We start from the raw sequence: 24,798 nt of genomic DNA, 5'->3' as shown, positions 1-24,798 counted from the left end.
TTCAACAAAATTATCCACTCCCGTTTGGTAAACAGCAACTTTAAAGCATCCTCATGGTCTTTGCACTCTTACATTGGACACACTCCACATTTGGACTTGTGCATGTAGCATAGTTATAGCTAGAGTATGCTATAGTCATACAGCATAGTTAAGAAATGATGTTATTTATGGTGGCATCTAAGGCAGCAGCAGAACCCCTGAGTTTCCCATCTCAGGTTTAATACAGGTGCGTTTTCTGTTAGCTATTTTCTAATTGCAAATTAGTCACTTAAGTACATCTTGAAATGAAAATGACACATTGAATGGTACAAATCAAAGTCTTACTGTACTCTTAATCATATCAACACCAGCTGTGCATTCACTCCTATTCAGTCCAAGAAAATTTTACTGATAGTTATTCCAGCCTCTCTTAAAATGTGAATATATTCCAATGCAAACATGAGTAAGTCAAAGAATTTTAGACTATTGATTTGGATATACAGTAAAATTATTCCGTTTAAATTAAATTTTTTTTTGGCCAACAGTATGTGAATTTGGATATTTTTTTTACGACACACAATTCTTTACATTGCACACCATATGCTTGTAACACAAGTCTTTATTTTCTTTATCTGATTACTCTTTTCAGAGGTAAAATTATCAGTTAAAATCAGAAGTGAAGTCTCAAATTTCAGAAGTCTGGCAAGCAGTCACTGGAAAAAGAAATGCATAAATCTACTTATGCAAACAGCAGTCTCTGACAATTGCTTTGAGAAAGCTGCTGGCACACAAGGCATTTTTATTCATCTCCTAAAAAGCTTAGTTCAGCAACTGTTAAGCTGAAAATCTCACACTGACTTACAGGCAAGTTCTAATGAAAAAATTTGATTCCCTGTAAAATATTTCCTTTTTAAACATCAGCAAAATGTACTGAACTCCTCAGATCATGTAAGTAGCTATTCCTTTGACAAACAAATATAAACTACAGCAAAATATACTAATTAATTTCCAGCATTCACCTTTATCAAAAACAAGGTTTTTGTTGTGAGAACAAATAATCTCTCATTTGTAGCTTGAAAGCCTAAGATGGGATCACTGGCTTCTAGAGTTGCTACTAGCTGCTTAGCAACCTGTCCTACTTGTCTTCCTTCCTTCCTGTTGTAGAGAACCGTGGACAGAGGAGTTGGCTGGCGATAGATGAAAATTCGCCGCAAGCACTCACAAAGAGCAGCATAGGAGTAGTCTGGAGCACAAGCCATGAATTTCTTGTCTTGCTTTGATGCTTGAACATAACCTGCATAGCCCAGAAAAACAGAAAAAGAAATGTAATATATTGACCTTGATAGCACTTTAAATGGATGTCAAAATCAAGCTTAGCTACAAAAATAATAGGCAATTTTGAATTTGTGACTCATACAGGATTAGCAACACACAAGTGGTTTGTCTACAGCCAAGCAGTGCTTGCACAGTAACCTTTTTCCAACTCTTTACCCCACTCATGTAGTCAGTTTAGGGTGCACAAGAACTTGAGATGGATCAACTGTTTCAGCTGATCAGTGTAACAGAAAGCCTCCATTAACAAACTGTGCTAAGAAGTGGCAAGATCAAGCACTGCTCCTTCAAATTGTAGTAGATCATTAGAATTTACTTGTAATCAGCCAAATGTCCATTCAAACCTTACTCCCTTTTCCAGAGAAAGTTGACAGAACAGGTATCTGGAGCAAAAAGTCTTTGTCCCTTTAGGTTTCTCTTTGCTTCCCTCCTTAAGTTTCAGTCCAATTTCTGGACTGAAAAAAAATCATTCATCATCCTTGTATTGCTAATTAAAAATGAATTCAAAAAGTCAAAACAAAGAGGAAAAGAGCACTACTGTTAATGTTTTGGACAAAATAATCAACACTGTAGGTTTTGGAAACATAGCTATTAAACCTAGAAAATACTCATGTTTAGTATTAGCTCTTGCAAAGCACTTCAAAACATGGTTGCAGATAAACAAGCTGATAGTTTACATCATCTCTGCCATATAAAAGGCAAACTAGGTTCATATAAAGTAACCTAATTAGTAAACTTCAATATAATACTGAAAAATGACTTTAAATAGGGAGAAAGAATGTATCTATATGTTTTTAAAATCACCTTAGGTACAAAAAGCTCAAATAATTATTTTCAAAACAATAGAAAAACATCATGAGGACATTACTTAAATGTCAGCATAGAAACTTGAAACAAGCAAAAATATGAAAGTCCTTATCATCTATTTTTTTCCAGTATAATGAAATTTGAAACAAGTAAACAAAGAATAAACTGTGAAATTAATCTCTTCTGTTAGAAAAATAAAATATTTAGAGCTTAATATGGTCTTAAATGAAAATAACATGCTACTTTAAAAAATCACTCATATACAAAACAAAACAAATTGCGAAATCCCAGAACAAATCCAATTTTCCAATTAAACAGCTTATCTTCCCTTTAATTTTATATGCAGGCTAACAGTGATGTGGTCAAAAAAATGCATTTAGGGGATGGAGGGAATAAACTGGCACACTCATGACATTATTAAAGGAATGGGTCCAGACCACACCTAGAGAAGACGTAGACTGTAATTGTCACAGCAGACAAATTCTGCACAGGATTAATTTAAATGAAATTTGTTTATCTTCATTCCTTAATAGGTATAACACAGAGACAGGCAGACCATTTTGCTTTCTCTGAAACAGCAATTGTTACTCTTGTATCTATATATTTTCAGTATTTTCTGCTTCTGATCTTATTAATTCTGCTTCCAGCAACAGCTAAAACAAAATTCCTAGGTCTGAGTGCAAGAATACAGCAGTAACTGAAGGTTCTTCATAGTCACATTTTTCTGTATTTCTGTCACACTGTAATCTCAAAGTTCAGGGGGCTCTTGAACCAGAGCTAGCACAGTTATGCTCTCAATTGATTTTTCCTGCCATGACTTTTTTTTAATTTGTGATTCTCCCATCCACAAGGTTTTATGGCAGGTTTCACAGCATAAGGACATCCACATGAAATAGTTCCTTTAGTTTATTTTGAACCTACTATGCACCAACATAATTTGATGTTCCCAGCTCTTATAACAGAATAAGCACTAAACAATTATTTTCAGTTGTTCAGATTTATCACCCAAGAGAATGACATGGAAAAATTCTCATGAACACTTACCGTAAGCACATACAAAACCAGATGTGTCATCAAAGGACTGCCACCATTTCCCTGATTATTTCTGTGTCTAAGGTGCTGACTGTGCTTTTACAAATCCTTAAATCTAGTTCATTTACCCAAGGAACTCTCCTTTATTACTGTGCAGTATAGTGCTTGCATCTTGCACATGAATAATCAGCCTGAATAATCTTGTTTTCCCCAAACACCTCTGCTGTTCTACTCTTTCTAAAAATTAAGCTAGCATTCTGCTACGTGACAGAATTACAGCAACTTTTAATTTGAATTTAATTAAGTGAAATATCAACACAGGCCACATTGAGTATTCAAACAGGAATGTCTCAGAGGCGTATGACCCGTATGACAGATTCTTACCTAAAGCATTAAAGGTTGCAATGTGTTCCCACATGTTTTGTGGTTGATCAGAGTGGGGCTGCCAGAGAAGAGCATCAACATCATGCCTCAGGCAGAAGCAAGGCATTTCTTTGGGATCCACAACAACTGAGAAAAGATACTGATTGCTTCCAAGATTAATCTGAAAACAAAACAAAGGAAAACAAAATATTTACTGAAAGCATGGATAGCAGATTCTGTCACATGCGCTGCCAAAGTTAGTTGTTCAACAGCTTAAAGCTTGCTAGTTGACAGAATGTTTGAACACATTATGCTTATCAATGTTTCAATACGCTACAGGTGGCTAGCACATTTCAAACACGTGTAATTGCTGCTTGGGATAAGAATTAAAGAAACATGTCAATTACATAAGCAAACAGGAGTAAGTGTTTTGTGTAGAAGTGCTTTTCTAGGATGGAGGACTCTGACCTACAACTTCTGATTTTCTCTATTTAATCAAAGCTGTTTTTCTACATTGCTAAGAGGGAAGGAAGTATGGGCTCTATGAGGAAAAAAAGAAAAAAGGAAAAGAAGAAAAGGGACAAAGGGACAAAAGGACAGAAGGAAAAAGGGACAAAGAGAAAAAAGGACAAAGGTTAAATAAAAGTTGTTTAGCACTGGAAAAAGGATTAGTTAGAATATTAAAATTACAAAATGTCATCAGTTTTTTATTTGCTCACAATCAAGTAATTCCTAGATTTCAGATCAGCACCCCATTTATCAAACAAGTCTAGACTGACAAAAACATTCCAGAACCTCTTCTATTCACCAGGAACGATCATCAGAGAGGCAAGACAACCATATCTACCTGTCCCAATTTCCTTAAAAATAAATACTAAATTCAATTAGAGAATAAATAAAGAAGCAAAAGTTCTTTCTCTGTGACAAAAATAATCCTTAAAGACAACTGCTTATCAAAAAGCAGAGTTGAAAACTGACGCAAGTTGAATACCACAATACTCTGACCTCCCAGCCTACATTCCAAAATATTCTCTTACGGAAGCAGATTACTAATAAAGACATACTCTGCATTCAACATTACTAATTTTATTAATTAACAAATGAAACACAAAGAAATTTTAGAATTTGCCATCATGAAAGAGTAATACTAGTCTTTAAGGATACTGAGTTTGCTGCAGTAACTGATTTTGCATGTGAAAATAAAAGGCATGCTGAACTTTCTACAAACCCACAAAGTACTGAGCACACATCTTTTCAGATGTAGAAATTGAGGAAGGTCACCTAAGTAAGTCTGTAAGATGCATCCTCAACACTTCTTCTATAGTTTTATGAAGAAAAGGGAAATCAGGATTCTGTACTCATTACATTTTCCGTACAACAGAGGCTGTTGTGCTTTAAATGACACAAGGCTGTGATGTGTTGTAACACCAATGCTTACAGCGACATCTTGAAAAAAAGCTAGTAGAGACATCTTGAAAGAACAAATGAACAGAAAAAAGTCAACTCAATCTGCAATGTTCCCAGATGATTATTTTGTTTCTTCCTTTCAGCAACAGGCCAGATCAAGTCCTAACTTAACTGCAGTAAGATAGAAACATAAAAAAAAATGCAGCTTTTCTCATAGGCTATATGAAAAGTTACTGATAAAAATATGAGTTATGGAATGAGTAAAAATTCTGCACTCCTGAAAAGGACTCCTTTTTATCATCACTTTGGCATACCTTTGTTTTTTCAAATTGCTCTTTTGTGAAAGTATATATATATGTGTCTAAAATCAGGATAAAAGCAGCCTTCTTTTTACATCAAAATTATATTGAAAGTTATGCTTCCTATATCACAGTGTCAGCCCATGATGTCGTGGTAGATGTTGGTGGAGGCAGTGGAGGCTGAAGCTTCCCACCAATATCCCAATACATGCTGTTGCTGCGTGACAGGCGGCAGCACAGGGGAACTCTGACAAAATGACATCTAACATGGAAATGTGTTATGAAGAAAAGGTGTATTTCTGAATTCCTCCAGGCAGAAAAAAATGAAATTCACTGGCATTCAGAGCTCACTGAACACTTACGGAAACCAACAGTGGATGTAAGCACACCGAGACAGTGGGCGGCACGTTTCAGCCACTTCAGTGGTTTCAAGGATTTGCATGGATTTGTTCTGATAAAATAATTCAACTTTCCCATCAGAAAATGAATATTTTAAAGAATTTCAGTAATAATTTGCAGCACTTACTACATGAGTAACCTTCAATGTATCACCATCAAATCTGCACAAACTTGCACCATCTTCAAGAAAAGCATCGCATTCTTCTAATTCTTGTGCATTACAAGGTGGGTTTTCCTTTTCAGGATCTGGATTCTGAAATGAAGGACAATTGAGTACACTGAAAATCTGAGTCTCTCTCCCTATATATATATATTTAACAGAGGACACAATTATACACTTATTAATTATGAATTAATATTGCTTCTTGAACAAGAAAAATGACACAATTCTGGCAGCAAGTATGGTCTGAAAGTTGAGGCCAAAAAGAATGTACCAAGTAACATTAGACAAGGCACTAATGCTCAGTTCATCTGACACGGAGCTCTTGAGTCCGTGTGCTCATTTCTGCATCCATTCAGTTGATCAGTAAAAACTTCTATTCTGAATCAGTCTAAAAAGTAAAAGAAGCTCAGCACAAGGGTTATTTTTGTATGTTTGCTTGCATGTAGATATCAAGACAACCTAAGTTTAAAGAAAACGGACAGGGAGAAATGACAAAGAAAGTTCTTTAAATGACAGAAAACATGAAGGGCATCATGAATCACAGGCTACTGTGCAAGACTTAAAACAGGACATCTGTCACTTCAGAGGATAAACGCTGGGGTTCAACTCTCTTCTGTAAAGCATTATGATTTACTGTTTTTATCAGGAGGCTTTAGAAAAAAAAAGGCTTCCAGGTAAGCAACATTATCACAAACACTTGAGATGACTGAAAAGAACCCACGCTTTTATTATACATATATAGCACAAGTTTCACTGAAACTAAATACTGAACATTTACTTAAATGAACAGCTTCCTAGGCTTTTTATTATTTTTGTTTTCTAACATGATAATTACTGCACACAAGCTGAAAACATGAAACAAAAATCATCTTAAAACAAGTTGTAAAAGCAAAGAAATTTGAAGTTCAGAAGCTATACTACAGTGCCTTGCCCACAAATGGCATATAAGAAAGGAGTGAAATCAATTTAGGCACTAAACAGAATTTACTTCAATAATTTTCCACCCTTCTTCAAAAAAGTAGTAATCCAAAAGTAACACATCAAGATCCAGAGGGACTCACAGTTCACTAGTTTTAACTAAGAACTAGCATCTCATCTAAACTAAAATAGTAAGTATCAAATAAACAGCAGTTCAAAATTATATTTTAAAAGTAAAGACTTTCTCTATAACCACAAGACAGAAAGTTCATGAGTCATGCCTTTTAGAGGAAAAAACTTAGGAAAGTGTGTCATTTGCACTCAGTCAGTGTAAGACAAACACAGCCTCTCTAGAAAGACAGCATAAAATTGTTGCTAATCTACTGATAAACAAGAAACAGACATCCTTAAAAATTACTTCAATTAACTACTTTTAAATTGGCCCACAACAAGTGATGGGAACAAAATCTGTTTTTCAATTTAATTAGACTTCTATGTTTTGTTGCACAGACACTATTATGTATACTAAATTCAGTCTCCAATGACTACATTACAGTTCAAAACATAGTTATAACTCCAGTGCCACTACTTTGTTAACAATCTCAGACAAAAATGAATGTAGCTCAGAATCCTGAACAGTAAATGAATTGAAGAGCTATGTCATACTGATATCAAGAAAAAGAAATACATAAATGTGCAAATATGTTAAATGTTTTATTTTCAACTTCTTACCATTACTTCAGAGGTCAGATGCATCAGAGATTCACTTATTTCAGCACACTGGGAAGAATCCATAATGAATTCCCCTTTTGTGTCACCAACAATGAGCTCTGGCCACCGTGGTCCCTCATTTCTCTTAATTAGAATAATTTCCAAGCTAAAATGCAAACAGAAGGTAGCAAGTAATATATGAATCTATTTCTCAGATGACAATTTAAAAAGCTCAAAACGTAGATTTGAGAACTGAATTGTTACTGAAAACGATACAACAGAAACAAATGGAATTCAGCTCATAGAAAACAAACTATACTAACAGAAAATATTCATTAAAAAAATAACAACAAACCAGAGGAAGGACTAGTGATTGCTCAAAACCAAATAAAACATAAAACATACTCATGCATGTAGAAAGCCTTTGATTTCCTGCTTTGACACCCTAACAATACAAAGACAGTTATACATAACACATCTTTTGTGAAATAAAGATTTTTTTAGTTTGAAAAGGCCGTTCTATATCATTGCATAAAATAGGTTGTCATGTAACTTCATCAGTAACTAATTATAAGAAGGTGTTACTTTCATAATGAGATAAAGAAACAGAGCTGAGACAGAACTGCAGAAGCCAGTGAGCAATTTTCAGCAAAGCATTTAAACGCTTGACAGGAGAAGCTCAGTGCCTAGCAATAAGTAACTCAATTTCCAGGAGGCCCAGATATTATATATGCTTTGAAATAAATTCCTGGCAATAGTAAATCTTAAAATCTTATACAACACCTTTTGTTCTCTTTAATTATCCAAGTGCAGCTTTCATGGTCCACAGACGAATGTAATTTCCCTTCTATTAAAGCAGGCTGGTCCTTCAGTATAACACATATGCTGTCAGGGGAAAAGTGTACTTTTATGTCATCCTTGGTGATGTCCTGAGGAATGTCAACTGTTATTGTCAGATCATCTTCAGTCTGTTGCCAGTAATAGAGAGGGTCTACAATTGAAAACAACACAGCAAAATACCAAATAGATTAAAAATGCTGTCCTGGATTCTCCAGCATGTAATGCTGGATCAGACAGAACTGCGACTTCGGAAAGAGTGGAAGTTAACTTCTACTGCAAACAATTTTCTTAAAACATACCCTAATTATTAGAAACTTTTATTTTTTTAAAAGTTTTTAAATCAAATTAATTTTAATTAATTAATTAATCAAGTTATGTGTCACTCATCAGAAAATGCTACTCAGAAACATGAACATTTTCACTCGTCTATTTTGTCAGAAGTTACACTGACAATTAAACAGAAACCAAGCAGTTTTCATTTGCCTCATTTGGCATAGATGAAATAGAATTGTCAGCCAAGAGGTAATAACTAACTTTTTGCTTCTGGGTCTGCAGTCTGCCTGATGCTTATCTTGACTATTAAATTTCCAGAACAACTGCCTTCCTACAAGAAACACTTAAGCAGAGGAGAGCAACAAAGCTTGTTAGAGGCTAGAGGGCATGTTCTATCAGAAGTGGAAGAGGACACTGAGGTTTTTAAGTTTAGAGAAAACAGAAGGTTGAAGGGTCACCTCACTGCTCCATACAGCTCCCTAAGAATGGCAAGCTGAGAGGTGCTCAACTAGTATCAGGACACACAGAAATGCCTTAAAGCTGCACTAGTAATCAGGAAAAAGTTTTTACTGAGAGAGCAGTTTGGCATGGGAAAAGGCTTCCTAGAGAGGTGGCTGCTGCCCTGTGGCTGCCCATGCTTAAGAAGCATTTGGATAATGCTTTTAATATGTTTAGACTTTGGATTGGTCCCAAAGTGGTTCTGACAGTCGGACTCAAAGAGATTTTTGCAGGTGCTTTCCAACTGAAACTATTCTATTCCATAAAGAAGGCTATGACAGCGTGACTGGGTAGCACAAAATACGGTCACAGAAAACATAACTTCAAGAGTATTCATTTTCTTCTAAATTTTCCTTTAAATTTAGCAGAAAAGTGAAGTATGGATGGACTCATTTTCTGAAATACTTTAGAAGCTCTCCATGTTGTCACAGTACAATATTTGGTTGATCATGTCAGCAGCTGTGACTCTGGAATATCTCTTACACTGCTGCCTGTTACAACAAGTTTCCTGTTTGCAATGGATTAGTCACAGATGCTACAAATACAATTCACAGAAACTATTAATATGAGATGGGATAGCCTTCAAAATTCTTACCTTTGACACAGACTGTATCTTGACTTAATTTATAAGAAAACAGAATGAGACCAAAGCAAATATCATAGACTCCTTTTTTCCTCTGTGCTACCTTGTAGCCCTACCTTACTAACAATAAAATATGTGTAGGGCAGACAGGAAAAAACAAGGAAAAAGCCAAAATACCAATGAGTAATATAACCACCTTAGTAGTTCATATATTGTTGCAATCTCTTCTAAAATTAGAGTTCTACTGCCAGCACATCTTGTTTCATTATTTGGCATCTGTTTTGCCTGTAATTTTCTATAACCATCCAATTAAAATGATAGCCTATGACGCTAGGTTTATGAAAAGACAAATTCTCTCTTAAAGAGGAATCAGACTTCCCTCTGAAATGGAAGCTTGTGTTTCAGTACTTTCCCTGACATTAGATTTTTGAGCCATCATAAGATCTTTCAAGATACTGCTGCTCCGTGCATCACAGATGGCCTTCCTGGGTTGGAAAAGAACATATGTGCACACATATGCATTAAGCCGATATTATGCTAGTATTATTCAGTTAAAATATGTTCACTAACCAACCCCTCATATTCAGAAATGAAAATCAAATTGGAAATAATTGCAGCAACATAAATGTAACTGAGCTCTGTCATACGTACATTTAGAATTAAAATTTAACTTATTAACAGGCTTTTAAATACTTCATTTTGCTCTGATTTGACAGAAGAAAAGTATGGATGTCTTTTGTTGAAGTCAATTATTTTTTTCTAAGCTTCTTTATGAAGTTTAGAAAACTTCTTGTGAGGAGACCCTCACAAGATTCTCGTTCCTAAACGAACAGACAATTTTTTATTGCTGTCTGAAAGGCAAGAGTAATTTACATATCAGGGAGATCTTTCTGCTGAACAACTCCCTGGGGGAGCTTCACTCACAACTGTTTAGGTGCCATGTCCCTTGTTTTATCTAGGAACACTAACTTCATTTAAGTACTTCAGCTAGAGGCTTGAATTTAGGCAGCCTAACTTCTGTCTAAATAACTCAACTGTTAGCAAATAAAAACTACAGTTATCTTGGCAAAATATCTTTATCCTTGAGTCAAAGAAATCCTTTATGTACGTCCTATCAAAAAAATGTTTCCCATACAGGCTTATGCACAATACAGCTTTCCAGGAAGAAAACAAATACACTGAATTCCATCTGTCCGTAAAGTAAATAAATAAATGAATCAGGAAAAAAGAACATCTAAGGCAGATATGAAGACTAACATTTACTAGGATTTCCAAACAAGCTCTTTTTTATAGCCAAAACAGAGAGCAATCTATCATAATCTGTTTTACCTTTTTTTTCATTTGTCGTTTTCTTATCATCATTTTCTTCTAAAATTTCTTCTTCTTCTTGCACAAATTTGAATGGTTTGTAGGAAATAATCATTAGACCATCTCCACTTGGCTCTACTGCTGCATAATGTGGGACTGATTTTCCTTGTAAAACTCTCCTTTTGCAGATTTCATATCTATGTTCATCTATAAAATGAAGAAAAAAATTGAGCAGTAATACTTTTCTAGGGGATGAAATTCTTGTAAAAGAACTTCACTACACTTATAAATGTGAAACAATCCTACAAGTTACGTAACAGTAGTTTAAAAGGAAATCTCTTTTTCAGTGACTTTATTGCATATATAGATCCCAAAATTAACATTTTCCTTTTTTCTTATGATGTCTTCTTTAATTACAGCTAGCACAACAATTCACAAAACTACTCTCAGTCTCTGTAGAAACAGACCTTCAAAATATTTTTAGAACTCAAAGCTTAAGAAACGACAACACAGCTTCTGACAACACTTTACCTGTATAATGCTAGCCTGCCTTCACTTTTGAAGGCCTATGTTTTACAAAAGCTGAGGAGGTCCTAGTTGTCTGCTATCAGCATCAAGGACTGCGCTTTATCCTTTTGTGCTCCCAAACATGAGTACCAATGACTTAAAACACAGGTAAAGTGAGAGGTTCTAGAGTTTGTTCTTTAATTAAAACCTAACTGGACTCAGAGCCCTTAGTATTTGATCAACTTGTTATAACAACAGTTTGTAGAAACAAATTTTTAAACAATTAACTAACAACATATATAAATACCTAAAAAATATCTATAAATATCTAAGGAGTGGGAGGCAAAGGGACGAGGCTGGACTCTTCTCAGTGGTGTGTGGTGATAGGATGAGGGGAAATGGCCACAAACTGATGCATAGGTAGTTCCACACAAGTGTGCATGGGAACTTCTTCCCAGTGCAGTGACGGAGCAGTGGCACAGCTGCACAGAGAGGTGGTGGAGTCTCCTTCTCTGGAGATGTTCAAGACCCGCCTGGACGCCTACCTGTGCAACCTGGGCTAGGGAGCTGCTTTGGCAGGGGGTTAGACTCTGTGTTCTCTAGAGGTCCCTTCCAACCCCTGCAATACTGTGATTCTGTGAACATGATAAAATTCTGACAAGTGATAATTCTCTAATAATTATTTGATTATTCACATTTATCTTTCACCTCTTCATTAAAAGAATTTGCCATACTTGTGACTACACCTTTACTTGAAACACGAAAAGAAAAAAGCAATACCAGGAATTTATTAATAGAGATATTAGACAAGACCAGATAACGACAGTAAAGTTCTTCTACACCACTCTAGTAGTTCAAAGTGTCATAATTCACCTCAGTGTAAAGTTTACATCAATGTTACAGTATAATACAGATAATAATGTATAAACAAGTGTAATTTGTGTGGCCGTAACAAGTTATTTTATATGCTAAAAATAGTTTAGAAATGGAGGAATAAGAACCAGTCTACAGTGTAATCCTGGTCCTCAGTAGTGTTCAGTCAAAGCCCCTTCTCTTTTCTAAAAAGTGTGGGCAGGGAGCTACTAATAGAATAGACACAGTCATTATAATCCAACACAGAGCAAGATTTCATCTATACAATTAGAAGACTTAGTAGACCTACAGTATGACAAACAAGACAGAACTTAATCTCCAAATGAAAAAAAAATTACCTATTTAAAATCTGTTGAGAGTTTTGGTGGGATGCAAATATCAGAAACTGAGGAACAATCAACAATTAAAGCAAAGAATGAAAGCGTAATAGCTGAGGGTTTTTTCTGCATTGTTTTTATTCTGTTTGGGTTTAGTTTTCTTTTTCCCCCTATCCCACAAGTAGCATAAATGTAAAACACTTACCTGCTTTGCCCATCTCCACAAATGTAACCCATTCCAAAGTAATATGAAATCCACTTCCTTTTGTGTCCAATTCATCTTTTTCTACCCTAAGCAGCAGCACAGCCACTGAATGTTTATCAGATTTTACAAATGAAACACTATGTGCTATAATAAATGGACTGCCTAGTTCTTCATTAAACACAATCTGGAAGACAAAATGGAAGTAAAAGTTTAGTCAGTAAAAATTCAAAGACTCAAACATTAGTGAAAGGTTTCATTGAACATGAAATCAATTAGAATTTGCTTGCCACAAATCACATTAATTTTGGGCTAGTCCTGAAGCGGTCACACAGTTGAACTAGATGTTCCCTGAAGTTCTCCTATAACAGAACTATTCTATGTATTTCTGGAACATCCTTCCTTGGCTATCAAGAAAGCGCTCTGAAATATTTTTATTATTGTTTATATTATAGAATCATTGACATGGTTCACTAGATAAAGCACAAAAATCTACAAAAATGTCTTTATTAAATCACACGATAATCAGCTTCCTTTGACTGAACTCTCAAATTGTGCAGAGAAAGGAGCTACTCCACCATGCTTAAACCCTCCACTTCCAGATACACACTTGATGTCCTATTAAAAACTCCTTCACTGTGTGGAAAACTGTCCTCTAATTAAAAAGTTGTATGAAAAATGTGGTAATTTTATATCAAATTCATCTTTCAGAAATAAAAAGAAAAAATAAACCAAAACATACAGTAGTTGAAGCAGAAATTGATCTTTACTACATGTTGTGTAGAACTAACAAATAATATTACTGCTATAGTAAAACCACAACCACTGCTCCATGGATATCAGAAAGGCTCCTTCACAAGATGGTTTAAAATAACTGATTTTGTAAGCTATTTAATCATGAGAAATGTATGCTTCAGTTACAATCACTAAGTTAAATAAAATAAAAATAAAAAAACAACACTAAGCACCAATAATTTTCCAGAACTAAGTGTACAGCATGAATATTTTCTCTCCACAGATGTGGAAATACTACAATTTAGATTATACCTACTCTGCATAAAGCTTTCAGGGCTAATTATCAAAGCTGTTTAACCATGAGTTTTCTTGAAGTTTTATTCTACTCCCTGTGGACACGCTTTGAAGACAGGACACATTAAACAGTGAACCTTTCAAGTACAATTACATCAGCTCAAGCAATCTAGAAGCCTTCTAACTTAAAATTAAAAACAGTATTTAGCTCAACTGACAATAATTTCAGGCGTTTTAAAAATTACTATTCCACAGGTCAGAGGAAATAATAAACAATAATTGATGGTGGAAAGAAAACTTAGGTAGATCCATTAAAAATAGGGAAGAGAAAGGGAAAATGGTTCTCAGTAGTTCAGCCTGGCAGGTGCATAGTCACCTATTTAGAAACATTCACTCTGTTTCGACAGAGTTTCAGTCAAAAGGCTGTTTCCATTCAATCATTTGAATTTTACAGGTTTTTATTTTCACATAAAGAAATAATTCAAATGATTTTTATGCTTGGACACAAACCTAATGCATACAATTCTCATAATAAATGTAGGACTAAGATTATTTGGTAAAGGTACAATTCTTTGGTATGTTATTTTGAAGACTTACCTCCCACTTTTCCGATGCACTGTTTCCACGCTTGCCTGATTTAATCAAATATAGTCTTCCTGTTCCATCAGAAATGGTAACCCACATGGAAGATGAGAAGTATATTGAGGCACAGAGGCGATTATCGTAAGCTGTCAAATCTGTAGGTAGCCTGAAAACTTCTCTTGGCTTTTGTAGAGCAGTGTCCTATAAGCAGAGACACTTTGTGAAGTACTAATCAATTTCACCATTGCAGAATCGAGAGAACAACAAACCTCAACAGCAATTCACCAGTTCATGTAACAGAGCCTATTTGGAAAAATGTAGGTAACCAGGCATCACTTCAACCTATATGGAAAAGGTGGTAGAATTTCAAGATTTAAGCTGTTTACTGAAAACATAAGTGTTTTATAATGGGTATTTCAACACTCTGTTGTTGGTTTTTTTTCATTCAAATTCACAGCACTAATTTACATTTTGCTTTTAAAACATTTTTACTTCTTTTCTCCCAACATGCCTGTATAATTATCATTCACCTCACACATTTTAATCCCAATAAGAATCTGGAGACCTTAAAGAAAATAAAAGCCAGAGAATTGCACTACAAAAGTTCATTTACACTGACTTCTAAACTAAAACAAATTTAAACCCTCTTTTTTACTCAACCTGTGCACATATCCACAACACAAAAAAAGAACACATTTGTGCATGCAAGCATGGCATACAGGTTTTGTTTTTGAGATCAGCGTATTAGAGACAATTTTAAATCTATCATATTTTCCAAATGTTACTGAAATCAGATATGTATTTAGAACATGTTCACAGTTGGGCAAGAACTGGATTTAGGTAAGTACCATTTTAATAAGCATTGATATAAAAGACCAGATGACAGACAGATAGCCTGCTTGTCTTTTGGGTCTACTTGAATTCATACTAGGGATTACTGTTCTCTAGGAAAAGGTACAAGGGCAATTCTGAAACCTGCAATAGAAAAGATGCAAATTAGACTTTTAATTACTAGTAGCATCCAGGATCACTCTGTAGATTTAGCTGCATCACAACAACCCTTAAATTATTCACCTAATTTAGAACACATTCAGGAAGGGAGAACGTAAGAATTAAAAACAAAAAAAGAATAAACACACTCCACACACAAGCACTTTTCACTTCCTCATGGTCTATGACAATTTCTTAAGGTTTTACTGAATGGCAGTATTTCCTGAAATAAAAGCAATCCACTGTAACAAGTTGTATGATTGCAGTGAATTGGAAAAAAAGAACATAAATCATAGAAAGAAAAAGCTTCAGCCTCAGAACTGTGAATTACAGGGATATGCTATGCAACACTACAGAAGACCACATTTCTGACAGCCTTCAAGTGAATCACAACAGTATGCTTCAAATAGTTTTGCATGTAATTCTGTTTTTAAAAATTATCAACTATCAATCATTTAATCTTCTACAGCCCACTTCAGATTTATCAACAGAAGAATGTCAGGAGTCAACCATTCTGAAAACATTAATTAAAAAATTTTCACATCACAGAGCCTCCCACCTAAGAGGCAAGAAAGAAAATGCTCTTATAATAGTCTCCCTCTGCTGCTCACTAGTATTAAGTCTGCAGATAATACTAAAATGGGAGGAGCTATTGACACTAGAGGATAAAGGAGCTTTGCAGAGACCTCCTAACAAACTACAGGGCTAGGCAATCATCAACTATATGAAGCTGAACAAGAGCAACTGTTGTGTTCTGTGCCTGGAACAGGGCAAACCTGACTTTGTACATGCTGGGGAATGAGAACCAGGAGTGAGGGTTCTGGTTGACTGAAGTTGAAGACAAGTCAGCAGTACACTGTGTGCCCTGGCAGCCAAAAGGACCAACTACCTCCTGGGGTGCATCACACCCAACACTGCCAGCCGGGTGTGAGAAGGGATTGTTCCACTGCGCTCGGTGCTGGTGTGACCTCAACTCAACCACTGAGTGCAGTTTTGGGCAGCACAACATAACATTAACAGATGACATCTTCAACTTCACTTGCAATAATCACTTATTAAAGAAAAAAACAACCATCTTTCAGTTTGGGTTTGGGATAAGCATAATAACCTGTTTTATCTTCTGCTAGAGAGAATACATTCAGTACAATAGTGGCTTTTGGTAACTTGTAAACTATACTTAGCTTAAAATAATATTGTTTATAACACAGATTTCACGAATATATGCAGAGGTACATTTGAAATGAGAAGCCTTGTTACAGAAATTCCTTTTTATACATAAGCAAATACATTTATTTTGCAAAACAGCACAGTACTGCATACTAGGACACAACATGGTAACCATTTATTTGACATTCTGGTAACATGACAGTACATCAACAAAACATTAACTTTCTTGAAAATTTTTCTCTTGAAGAAAAAAAAATCTAACATCTGCCTTGAATCAATTAGTGACAGAACTATCTTAGGAAGCATCTACACGTTATTACCTTTCTCAACATAAAATCCTAATAGAATCATAGAAACCATAGTGTTGGAAGAGACCTCTGAAGGCCATCCAGTCCAACTCCCCTGCAATGAACAGGGATATCACAGCTAGATCAGGCTGACCAGGGCCTGATCCAGCCTGACCTTGAAAGTCTCCAGGGTGACTAATAACTGGTTATAAATGAAGCAATACTATTCAAGTTAGTTAATAACTATACAATTTTGGGCTTCTTTTCATTCTAGGCAGACGAAGGTATATTTGATTCAGAAGGATTAAGTCGAATCATCATGAAAACAAAAAAAACCATGCATACTTATTGGTAAAAAACTGTAAGTACACATTTATTACTCAATAGAGTACAAGTCAAAATCATCAGTGAATTATTATTCTAAATCAGTGAATTATTATTCTTATTCTAAATTAAATGTTTAGAGCTAAGAAGACATTGCGATAGCTGTAAAATCACCATGGATAAGTCTTCTGTTCCATAACGAACAAGGACTGCTAACTGTATGTACCAGTAACATGGCATCCATGCAGCCATGTTTTCTCCATTCCAGAAAAAACAATGGTTCTGCAGTGGAAATCAGTGCATTTCAGAATTCAAATGCTTCCAAAGAATTGAATGTGTAAGACAGGCATTTTATCAGTATAAGACCAGAGGACTGCCATGCTTTTCTGACTTGGTCTAGCTTATTCTCTATTTCAAATTTGCCTAGTGCCAGAAGTGTTTTTTGCCTCCGTACCTCCATTCATAGATTAAGCTATTAGTCTACATATGCTTTCATTTATAACTCTTAATCACACAGCTTTTCACCCCTTCTATCTACAATGATTGGATTTTCAAATTAGCAAACAGACTAACATCAAACAAAATAGATGAGAAACCTCTGGCAAGTGGAAAAGAAGCATCTGCTCCTTTCTTCAGTTTGTCACCACATGTTTATCTTCCTCATGATGGAATAACTCACAGTATTAATGCAGTACAATACTAGTAAAATACCATTAATGAAAAAAAGTCAGAAATTTTCACTGAAAATCCTTAAAACACTATTAAACCCCATTTTTGTCAATCTTCCCCTCTTCCTAGCAGTAGTATCCTCTCCAGTTTTGCATCTGGATTATCCTTGACATGTTTTCTACCTCATCTCTACCTATTCAAATTCAATTATTTTAAAAATAAACTTCTGCTTACCAGAGTCACTGACAAATTCATAACCCTTCCAAATTGATCAACATAGTAGACATTATCCTGGTACCAGGGGTCAAGGTGAAGATAATTATACATGCCAAAAGCACGCATGTGGTCAAGGGTATACTGATCATCACGAAGTTTCACTTCTGCTACAGCTAGAAAAAAGAGAGAGAAATTACTTGAACAATATTTCTCAATATCTAAGTTACTAAGTTAACTCTTAAATTACTAATTTTAAAATAATTCATCCATCCATAGCCCATAAATCTAGTTTCTTTGAAGAAAAACATATTATGCCTATGTAGTTAAACAACAAACAATATCACTATGAACTAGGAAAGCAGGTCCTGCATGCTGAAGGTCACCACAATCACCACAGTAACATAATAACCATGACCATATTGGCCTATACTGACTCCTCCCAACATTTGTTGAGGTCTCCCTAATTCATCAATTGCCCGCACAAAAATGGAAGTACACAAGCAACAACCTTGTAAAAATCTAATTTTAAGTCTACTTTTAAGTAGACTAATAATTCTAGATACATATACTGTATTAAAGAAAAGAAAATCAATTCTGGTCAACTGTAAATCAAAGACAACAATGGACAAAAGAAATATCTCTCTAGCTATGTGCATTTTATAATGTTAAATTCTGAATTGTGCTATCAAAAGCTGCAAAGCAAACTATTAAGATGGTACAAAGCATAATTAGTACACGGTCATTACTGAAAAAGCACTTTCACTGAGGTTGAAGAAACCTTCAGCAACCTCCAAGACACCATCAAGATTTCAATGCAAGTTTTCTTTATCTGACAGTCTGCAAAGAATGGCTGTTCACTAATAATAGTAACTTCTTCAGGATAGGGAGTATGCTACCTACAACCACTCACTTGAGCAAACTGAAAACTTCTCCTCAGCTACCAGTAATTTTAGAGGGAATTATCTGCATAGGACTAAGCAAGGTATTTAAACCAGCTGTAACTCCTTCCTCCTACTCCGCATCTTTACAGAGATTGAGTAGTTTCAACATCTCTAAGTACAGAAAACTTCCAAGTTCAAGAAAGTACTATAGCAAAAATATAGACTATCCTTCTAAAATAGTCTCAAGCAGATTAGAATTACTCAGTCTCCAGTACAGGCATCCCAGGATCCATAGTTTCCCTGTAAGTAGTTTATCTCAAACTTCACTTAACAAGAAAAATCCTTCAGAAAGTTACAAGTGAACTGTCAGCCCACAATCAGTAAGCTTCATACATCAAGCACAGGGAGGCTAACAAAGAGGTGAGATGGATATAAGGAAGAAGGTTTTTTGAAGGTAAGAGGAGTTTTTTACAGTAAGGGTGGTGAGGCACTGAAACAAGGTTGCCCAGAGGGACGGCGCCTGCACTGACCTTGGAGACATCGGCTGGATGTGGCTCTGAGCTGTAGGTGTCCCTGCTCATTGCAGGGGAGTTGGACTGGATGATCTTTAAGAGTCCCTTACAACTCAAATGATTCTATGATTTTAAGGTCACATTAGTTATTCTAATTACCACTTCTACAACTTCCACTTTTTCTTCTCAGAAACACAACAAAGAAATTTCACACCATCTTCACTGGAACCATTGACAACTCTATCCAGAAGTCCTTATCTTAGACTTCTTACACTCTTCTTTAACATCTATTTAAAACCTACTGAAGTAGCAGTTATTTTATTCTACTTATCACAGAGATTACTTAAAATAGTAGTTAATTTTCCAGAACAATCAGTGCTGTTGAATAGTGCTATCGTGATACGTATCACCAATCAGATAATCACTGAGGGCTCAAAACTGACCCCATTAGAGATACTAGCTATTAACTGGGGCTGTAGGAAACTATGCAAGATACACTGTCTGATTAATTAGGAAAAAATATTCCAGTCATGCTGTATAAAATGTTTGTAAAATGATGGCATAATTAGCAATTAGTCTCCTAATCATTGTTGATATTTGCAAACCAAGGGCATTAATTCCACTTAACTCAAATCATTATTCATATTCACCACAGTGGGGAGATTTCAGCATCGCTGCAATTAACAATTACTCTTTCCTAGAACACGGCCCAAAGAAAAAAGCTAGCATGTTAAAAAAAAAACAAAAACAGAAGCAAAGAAACACCTGTCATAAGGTGCTACCCACTCCAATTTCTACTACAACTAGTTAGAATATTTCACAGTAAATCACATTGTAAAAGAAATTAAAAAGTTGTATTATGAAAATGAGTTTTAAAGCTGTTTGGACAGTCATTATTGCAGATATTTTTCCTAACAAGATGTAAGGTGACATGAATGGTCTGTAAACAATTAAAGACAAAACCAAATATAACCCAAGACAATTATTTCCAGTGAAACCTAGTACATATCATTTATTTTCTGCACAGATTAGTGTTTGGAAACTTATCTTTGGAGACTATAACTCACATGCTGAAACATGTAATGTATTTTCAACACAGAAAAGCTAAGGTTGTCTTATTTTGTCTTCTACCCTTCCCTCTCTCCAGGAACACTGTTGCTAGTAGAACTTTAACTAAAATATATACAAACATTAATAACAGTTAAAACTATCTGCTTCCTAAAGCAATTCAGAACTTTTCAATAAAAATTTTGGAACAGTACATCATGGCTCAGCTGACAGTAAGATCATAAACTCTATAAAGGATGAAAGATCATGTATAAAGTCCCTTTTCTCAAGATTTCTACCTGGTTCTGAGAAGCCCTGCATAATTAGGAGTTGGTAAAAAGAGATCCAAATCTCTTCAGATGAATTATGCAATTAACTCTTCATAAATAGAAATCAGAAACTATACCATATGTGATTTTAAACCTGGAAAGTTAAACAAATGTGTACTGTACTTTCACATAACACTTCAAATATGGTTATCAACAGTTTACAGAATGTATCCTGTTCATACATCTCTCTACCAATAAATCATTAGATTAATTGAGGCTCATTCTGTGATAAAATCTGCATGCAAATGCCATCTGCTATCACATACCATGTGCTCAGATAGTTTATAGGAGATTTTATACTATGATGAAGTTATACTCTTTCCTTTCTGCAGCCTTCCCAGTTCAACTTTTGATGGTACTCAGAAAAAATGAGAAAAATCAATAGAGGGAATAGAGGGTAGAACTGGAAAAATAGAAGATAGTATAATGAGAAAAAAAAGAAATACTTAATCAGAAAAACATTTACACAGGGTTTTTTTTTTCTTTTTCCTTGTTTTTAAAAAAGGAACTGAATCTAGGACAGACTAATTCAGTAGCTCCAACTTTTTGGGTTCAACTAACAAGCAGCAATCTATGACAGCTAATCCTACAAAATAATACGCTGCCTCATTTCAGTTTCTGGTAAACAAATCTGCACCACAGAAACCCCAAAACATTAACTCACACTCTGTCATGCCAGTAAAAAGAAGGAATGTACAGAATGAATAAATTAAATCTCAGCTTTCAGTATTATAGCCCATCAACTGCAGTGAGGTGTGGTATTTTAGACAAGCATAAAGAAAATTCTATCACTTCTCTAGAACTGTACGTCACCAGCTCTGTGATTGAAAAAATAATTTGACTCAAAATATTTTCAAGCTAATTAATCCAAGATTTTCACCAATAACAGATTTACTTAATAGCAAAAGGACTATGTACAAAACAATTCAGAAGAGTCAATGATAGGAACAAAATGTTCCTAGCCTAACTGGATCTTATCATTATTCTGCAACGAAGAAAAAAAATTCTCTGAAAAAAGAATACTTTAAATGAATAAAAGTACTTTAAATGCATTCTGAAGACTTGAGTCTACCTTCAGTTGAATTTGGAAAAAAAGTGAAAAAAGTGTGAGAAATAAAAACTCCACATTTTCAGATGTTTTACTGAACACATCACAATCACTTCAAAATACTTAAAGATATGTAAACTAATTTTACCAACACATAATTTAGGGGCACCCAATGTTATATGCCCTTATGTTATACTTTGTTTTGCAATGCCACCCAGTGGAAGGAATTTAGTATTTCACATACAATATATACACCAGAAGACAGTCCATTAGTTTATTCTCCAGTTATCAATGGACAGCATGCACAGATCCTTCTCTCTTGGAATCTGTTTTCTTTTAACAAGTGTGTTTTTACTCCTAAAAACACTTGTTTTTAAGTGTAAACTCTTGTAGCTAACGAAAAGTACAAGATTTTCTTAGTCTACTGTAGCAGATGTTAATGCACTGAACACAAAAGTTTAACAAGTGCAGAGCTTGCTGAAAACAAGCATGCTTTACCTACAGATACCATTTCACAAAGCATTTTTGCTCAAATTCCTAACACAGACATGAACATAAATGGGATCTGCTGCACACTCAAGTGAATATAAAATCAAACAAGACCCCAAAACTGGTGAGGCATTTGTGAGGATATCACTGTCAAAACAGCTTGTAAGTTGACTTGTGCCAGCTGTGGGAACCATCTTCACTAACAATAGTTAATATCTATACATCACTTTTTTCCTTCTCAAGAAATTTAAGCACAAGACAAGAACAGTTGCATAAGGCCTAAGACCTAAACCCGGATATCAGGAACTAAGGAAAATACAGAGAAAAAGTGAAGATGAAGAGTTGGATATTAAAGCAATAATATCATGAGATTCATTAGTAGTTGAAATACTGGGATGAGAGGTCAGAAAGAGGAATGTCTACGAAAGCTGAAGTAAACTGGGACAGAATGGGTGCCAAGTAAGGAAGAAATGGGCAAAGAACAAGTGAATTACAGCACCTAAACTTATTCTAACAGTATTTCACCATTCTTTCCCACCATTATTATTTAAGAAAATCACTATGAACTTGTTCTCCAGCATCAAATCCAATGAAAGCCACTTTATATTTCTTTCTGCTTCACTTGCACATTTGTCCAGCAAATTCATGGCAACTACAATTTGACAATTACAGGCAAATCAGTAATGCATACTAAGCTTCACAAGATAGTCAGAGAATGAAGACTGCTGTAGTCCACATGAGCATGACAACCAGCATAAGGTGTCCAGCAGCAGCACATCCAGCTGTTCCAACAATGCAAGTCTGCACTGATTCCAAGTATCCTTTATCTCATTTGGTTTTATATGTAGCAGTGTAATTCATAAAAACTGACAAATCTGAAAACTCAGATGACAATACTGGCAAAAAAGATGATGTTTAACACTCAAGTTTGTCATAACACTGCATAAATACTTCAACAACGGCAGATAACTCAGAAACGGGTGCTTGTTCTTAAGTAGAACTATTTATTATCACATATTCCAAGGACTCTAAAACCTACATCTTACTGCCATTACATTTGTGATGCCACACAGGCAGAACTCCAAATCCCTGTGGTCATTTGAGACAACCACTCCTGAAGTACCTTCCTGGAAAGCAAACAAAAATCTCACAGCCATTTTAATCTTCCAGATTCCACCATCACATTTCTGCACACAGTTGCAAATGAAAATATACATTAATCACGCAGACAGTGTTCTTAATTATTTGACATTTTCCTTGGCTATTATCTTTTACTCATTCCTACTTCCAGGAAATAAAATTGAAGTCCCTGGCCCTCTCACACAGGATTAATTTCTTCTCTTGTTCAAAAAAGCCACAACCTACAGGTCATGCATGGTCTCTACAACTCAATCCGTAACTTCTGCCCAACATGCACTGCAAGTTATGGAAGGAAGCCCTCAGCATAACAGAAATGTAGACCATTGATACCAGAAAACACAAAGTTCAGGAACAGAGCATCTCTGTTCTAAAAGGAAGCTGCCTTGAAGTAAGCAGAAAACAACAGGAAGAGTGAGACAGCAGTATCATATGGCTGAACAGCTTGAAGTACAGACCAAGAAAACATCTAGAAGAAAAATACAGGGCCTGGTTTGGTTTATATTTCATGTTAATAATTAGAAGAAAAACAAGAAAGAAAAATAAGGTTTTACTCTACATATACACAAAAGCAGAGAACAGAATAAGCAATTTGGTATTTATGATTTAGTAGGACTGGCAAATAAGGACTGAAAACGAGTCTGGATCTCTGTGCTGTAGTAAGAGGACAGAGAAAGAAGCACAGGTATAGGCCAAATTTCTATCACAAGGGTTACTGTAAGTATAAGGCAAAATACCCAAATGCACTAGATGCATTAGAAGCTCCGTAAATCAAAGCCTTGAACAAAAATATTGAGTCCCTGTCAATTCAAAGTAGGTATGCAATGCACATATCTGAAAACCACAAAGCATCCTCGATCATCTTATACACAAAACATCGCATCAAGGACAAGACCATGGCAAAGAGCAACGTTACCCTTCATAACAAAATTAATTTCGTCCTTATGCCTCTAGTTCCTACGTATTCGTTTCAGACATCACGCTCCGAACCGCCCCAAATCCCCGTCCCCGCTCCTCACCCGCGTCCAGCCTCAGCTGGTAGCAGGCCAGCGGCTCCAAGGACAGCTTGTAGCCCTCGAACTTGGGGTCCAGAAGCGGGCGCTTGGCCTCCAGCGAGCAGTGCGCGGCTCCCTCCATGCCGGCCGCCGCGCAACACCACGGGAAGAGCCGCCCGCACGCTGGGAGCCGTAGTTCGGAGCTGCGCGGCGCCGCGAGCCCTGAGCCGCAGGCCGTGCCGGGCGAACACTGCATTTCCCGGCGGCGCCCGCGCTCGAAGGCGG

At 35.7% G+C, this 24,798-nt stretch overlaps 1 protein-coding gene across 1 annotated transcript; it reads right to left on the bottom strand.

The window, feature by feature from the left end:
• Positions 1-141: 141 nt before the first annotated feature.
• NUDCD1 (NudC domain containing 1) lies at positions 142-24,720 on the bottom strand. The gene is made up of 10 exons (XM_065752479.1): positions 24,538-24,720; positions 18,094-18,248; positions 14,438-14,623; positions 12,815-12,998; positions 10,934-11,119; positions 8,194-8,401; positions 7,432-7,576; positions 5,746-5,871; positions 3,535-3,694; positions 142-1,273 (listed from the first exon to the last, which is right to left on the bottom strand). The coding sequence occupies exons 1-10, from the start codon at positions 24,653-24,655 to the stop codon at positions 981-983; spliced, it is 1,761 nt and encodes a 586-aa protein (XP_065608551.1). The 5' UTR covers positions 24,656-24,720; the 3' UTR covers positions 142-980.
• Between the last annotated feature and the right edge of the window lie 78 nt (positions 24,721-24,798).

The sequence above is a fragment of the Cyrtonyx montezumae genome, unplaced genomic scaffold (assembly GCF_038088225.1).
Source record: "Cyrtonyx montezumae isolate F1298 unplaced genomic scaffold, pur_monq_1.0 scaffold_8, whole genome shotgun sequence".
In the NCBI taxonomy this organism is placed as follows: domain Eukaryota; kingdom Metazoa; phylum Chordata; class Aves; order Galliformes; family Odontophoridae; genus Cyrtonyx; species Cyrtonyx montezumae.
Note: the sequence above shows the minus strand (reverse complement) of the source record. Positions and strands in the feature narration are given on the sequence as shown.